This window comes from Cynara cardunculus, unplaced genomic scaffold (genome assembly GCF_001531365.2).
Source record: "Cynara cardunculus var. scolymus isolate 2C unplaced genomic scaffold, CcrdV1 Un_Scaffold_4189, whole genome shotgun sequence".
In the NCBI taxonomy this organism is placed as follows: domain Eukaryota; kingdom Viridiplantae; phylum Streptophyta; class Magnoliopsida; order Asterales; family Asteraceae; genus Cynara; species Cynara cardunculus.
In genome coordinates, this window is record NW_020201780.1 from 13264 (window position 1) to 17071 (window position 3808).

Sequence of the window (3808 nt, forward strand, 5' to 3'; positions counted from 1 at the left end):
AGTTGAGAACTTTTTTAATATGTTAGGAATGGTGATCAATGTGGTGAATGCTTCTTGCAAGCGTAAAGACATGCTTCGACAAAGTTACAAAGATAGAGTGCAAGAAGCAATTGGTAAGTGTGAAATTGATACTGGAACAGGGAAATGCTTTCTCTTATACGAGCCGGAGATACACGGTGGGGTTCTCATTACAAAACCATTTTGAGCTTGATTGCTTTGTTTCCGAATGTTGTTGAAGTGCTCCGGTATGTTGAAGAGGACGGGGATAATGGTTTTAGTCACACTCAAGCAACTGGTATTTTAGCATATTTGAAGACATTTGATTTTGTGATTTATTTGCATTTGATGTTTCATATTGTAGAGGTCACAGACTTGTTGTCACGGGCTCTTCAAAAAAAGGATCAAGATATTTTGGAAGCGGTTTCATTGATAAGAGGAACCAAACAACTATTGCAACAATTTAGAGAAACTGTTTTGATCCACTTTTGAAGAAAATGTATTCTTTTTGTGAAGCAAATGRTATTAAGGCTTTGGATATGGAAGACCGTTATTCAAAAAACGGAAGACAAAGGACCAACATCACCAATTGTCATTATTACAAGTTTGATATTTGCAACACTGTTGTGGACATGCAAATTCAAGAGTTTGGGGATCGATTTAGTGAGGTAAGTATTGAATTGCTTAAAAATATACAGCTTTGAGCCCATGCGATTCATTTTCGCAATTCAATGTATCAGATTTATTGAAGTTGAGTGAGTTGTATCCTCAAGATTTTAGTCATATGGAAAGGATCACTCTTGAAAAACAACTTAACATGTACTATTTGATTGTGCGTCAAGATAAAAGATTTGTCAATTTGAGTGGTATTGCCGAGCTCGCTAGACTGCTAGTGGAAACAAAAAAGCATCAAACTTATCCTCTAGTCTATCGGTTATTGAAGTTGGCCTTGGTTTTGCCAGTTGCTACTGCAACAGTCGAAAGATGTTTTTCTGCTATGAAGATTGTGAAATCAGATTTGCGCAACAAAATCGGTGATGAATTTTTGAATGCTGCAATAATATGTACTATAGAAAAAGAAGCACTTCTCGCAGTTTCAAATGATGATGTAATTACGCAATTTCAAAAGATGAAGAGTCGTAGGGCACAGTTGTAAGAGGTAACTTTTTATCATTTTTGTATGAAATTGAAGTTAATTATTATTTTATTTTATATCCTGCCTCCTACAATATATTTTTCTGCATCCGCCACTGTTGACAATTGTACTCCCATGGAAACTACAATGGCACCTCCCTTGAAAATTTATGCCAACCCTGATGGTAAATCTGACAATGTCACGGATTATCGGGGAATGATCGGGTCCCATCTTTACTTGGCTAGTAGTCGTCCAGACATTATGTTTGCTACATGTCTCTGTGCTCGTTACCAAGCCAATCTCAAAAAATCTCACCTGGTTGCAATCAAATGAATTTTCAGGTTCCTCAAAAGATATCTTACACATGGATCTTTGGTATCCTAAAAATCATGCAAACTAAATGGACGTAAGGAATTTTGCTCCTAGTCATTGGCTCATGGCCATCACCGATGAATTGATGATTGCGTCAAGTGTTACGTAAAATGTGTTGATGTTGTAAGCTTTTATATTAGAAATTATGATTTTAAATTTTAATAAATTATTATTTGTCACATTATATCATAACTTTTAGTGATATAATAAAAAAATTAAAAAGTATGGATATAATGTCTTATAAAAAATTTATTAAAACTGATGCGGTAGAAGCTTATACAAAAAAATTTCAATAAAAGAATTTTTTTTTTTATTTAACCTGGATATTTAACCCGTTATGCGAGTCGATTAATCTCAGGACGATCATCTGCTTTTGTAGATAGCCCGGAATCACCGCATTTGAACCTCCGTGGCCACAAGGGGATTTTTATTCCTCCTTGGATTTGAAGCTGAGACCTCCTGATACTTTTGATCTTTGAAGCCAAGATCAAATCAATCAGGCACCACCTTTGTAGTTATAGAAGAAAGACTTTAGTGTCGCATACAATTTATTGATGTCATATATTATATATATGTTTATAAAAGTTTTATTTAATTGGATTTCAAATATAAGAAAAACAGATACATTATAATTTGATATTAATCATAATAATTCAAAACAATTGCGTATTAAATTATAAATCATACATATACTTAATATATTACAAAAACATGGAACTTCGTGCTTCAACTCACGTCCACTTAACCTAGTATGATACTCTAGAGCCGATAGATTTTGGTCGGACCTTCATTCTATTTTTGGTAATGGCATGAGCATCGAGTTCATGGCTCGGACACATCTTACTACGCACTCCGTACCTACACTTTCCCAACGTCGTGTATACTTTCTCATCTTTATTTGTCAATTTACTAATGTTTCAGTCGAGTTTGTTCCTCTTTGTCTTTTTTGAAAGGACCTGCGGAGTGGAAAGCAATAAGTTTGGCGAGCTCTACCCATTAACTTCACTTGAGGTTTGGCCTCATCCCGTAGTTGCCTTGCTCACCCAAAAGCTCGATGTTAAAGCATATACGCAATCTTTCCATCATTCGTTGTAACAAGGAGACTTTTCCAAATGATGTAACTCTTGTCAAATTAGTGAACAACAAAATGCAAATGTTTGCCTTTTTTTTATTCTCATTCAAATAGTATTGTGCCTTGTAATAATGTTAATAGAATTGGTAGGATTTGGATTTGAAAGGATTTGTAATCTTTGGTTTGTAAGATTTGTAATTGAATTGAATTCCATTATTTATAAAAAAAATTATATAATTTTTTATAAATAATTATAAAAATAATTAAATTACCTGCTTATTAATTAATTATTACAAAACAATTGTTATTAACATATTTTAAAATCATTTATATAGAAATACTACAAAATCTCGTGAAATACCAACCAATCCCATAGGATTTTAAAATCCAATGTTTGCAAGATTCTAAAAGAAATCCTGAGCTTTCAAATCCATAAAATCGTTCAATCCAAACATGGAATTGAAATGGAATTCAATTCCAAATCCAAATCCAATCCAATATGCACCTTGACCAACACCATTCATCGCCACCACCATGAGCCACCTCTCCTCCACCATAACCACCACCATCGGCTACGACTACCACTGCCCACCACCACCACCGACTATCACTACCACCGTCGGCCACCACTGTCGGCTACCACTATCACTATCTACCATATTCATGTCTTTCACAACCACAACCACAACCACAACCACCACCTCCACCATAACCACCACCACTATCCACATCACACCTACCTGTACCACATAGGCCACAAATACCTCCTCCACCATTGTTGACCGCCACCACAACTTATCCACCATCTTCATGTCCTCCACAACCATTATCGTCCACCAATCACCAATGCTTCTACCTCCACAACAATTGTTGTTGCAACAATCTTTACCATGCCTTCACCAATTGATAAGGACCTTTCAAACCAAATAAAACATAATTTCTCTTTTATATGAATCGGATTTTTTCAAACTAAAATCAATTTTATAAAAATTTCCATTCAAATTTGGTACTATTTTATATTTATGTATATGAAAATTGTGTAAAAAATGTTTACAAATTAAATTATTTACTTTATTTGTGTTAATTATAACTATTATATGTTGTGTAAAATCATAAAATAACTTTTGGGGGCAACTTGTCTAGTTATACCAAACATCATATAGACATTTGTTCTGTCCAGTCCTACACTCCTGTAATGTCCAGTTTAGTCATTTCCAATCCTATCCAATCAT

The 3808-nt window shown here is 34.4% G+C and overlaps 1 protein-coding gene across 1 annotated transcript; it reads left to right on the forward strand.

Moving 5' to 3' along the window:
- Positions 1-28: 28 nt before the first annotated feature.
- LOC112503942 lies at positions 29-1153 on the forward strand. The gene is made up of 3 exons (XM_025107914.1): positions 29-176; positions 239-295; positions 696-1153. Exons 1-3 carry the CDS (start codon positions 29-31, stop codon positions 1151-1153), a joined length of 663 nt encoding a protein of 220 aa, XP_024963682.1.
- Positions 1154-3808: the final 2655 nt, after the last annotated feature.

Bases quoted from the DNA above. Each gene is read 5' to 3' on its own strand.
- LOC112503942 (XM_025107914.1), top strand. From the start codon at position 29: ATGGTGATCAATGTGGTGAATGCTTCTTGCAAGCGTAAAGACATGCTT. The intron at 177-238 runs GTGGGGTTCTCA...ATGTTGTTGAAG, and splicing joins ATACGAGCCGGAGATACACG to TGCTCCGGTATGTTGAAGAG. The intron at 296-695 runs GTATTTTAGCAT...AAAAATATACAG, and splicing joins TAGTCACACTCAAGCAACTG to CTTTGAGCCCATGCGATTCA.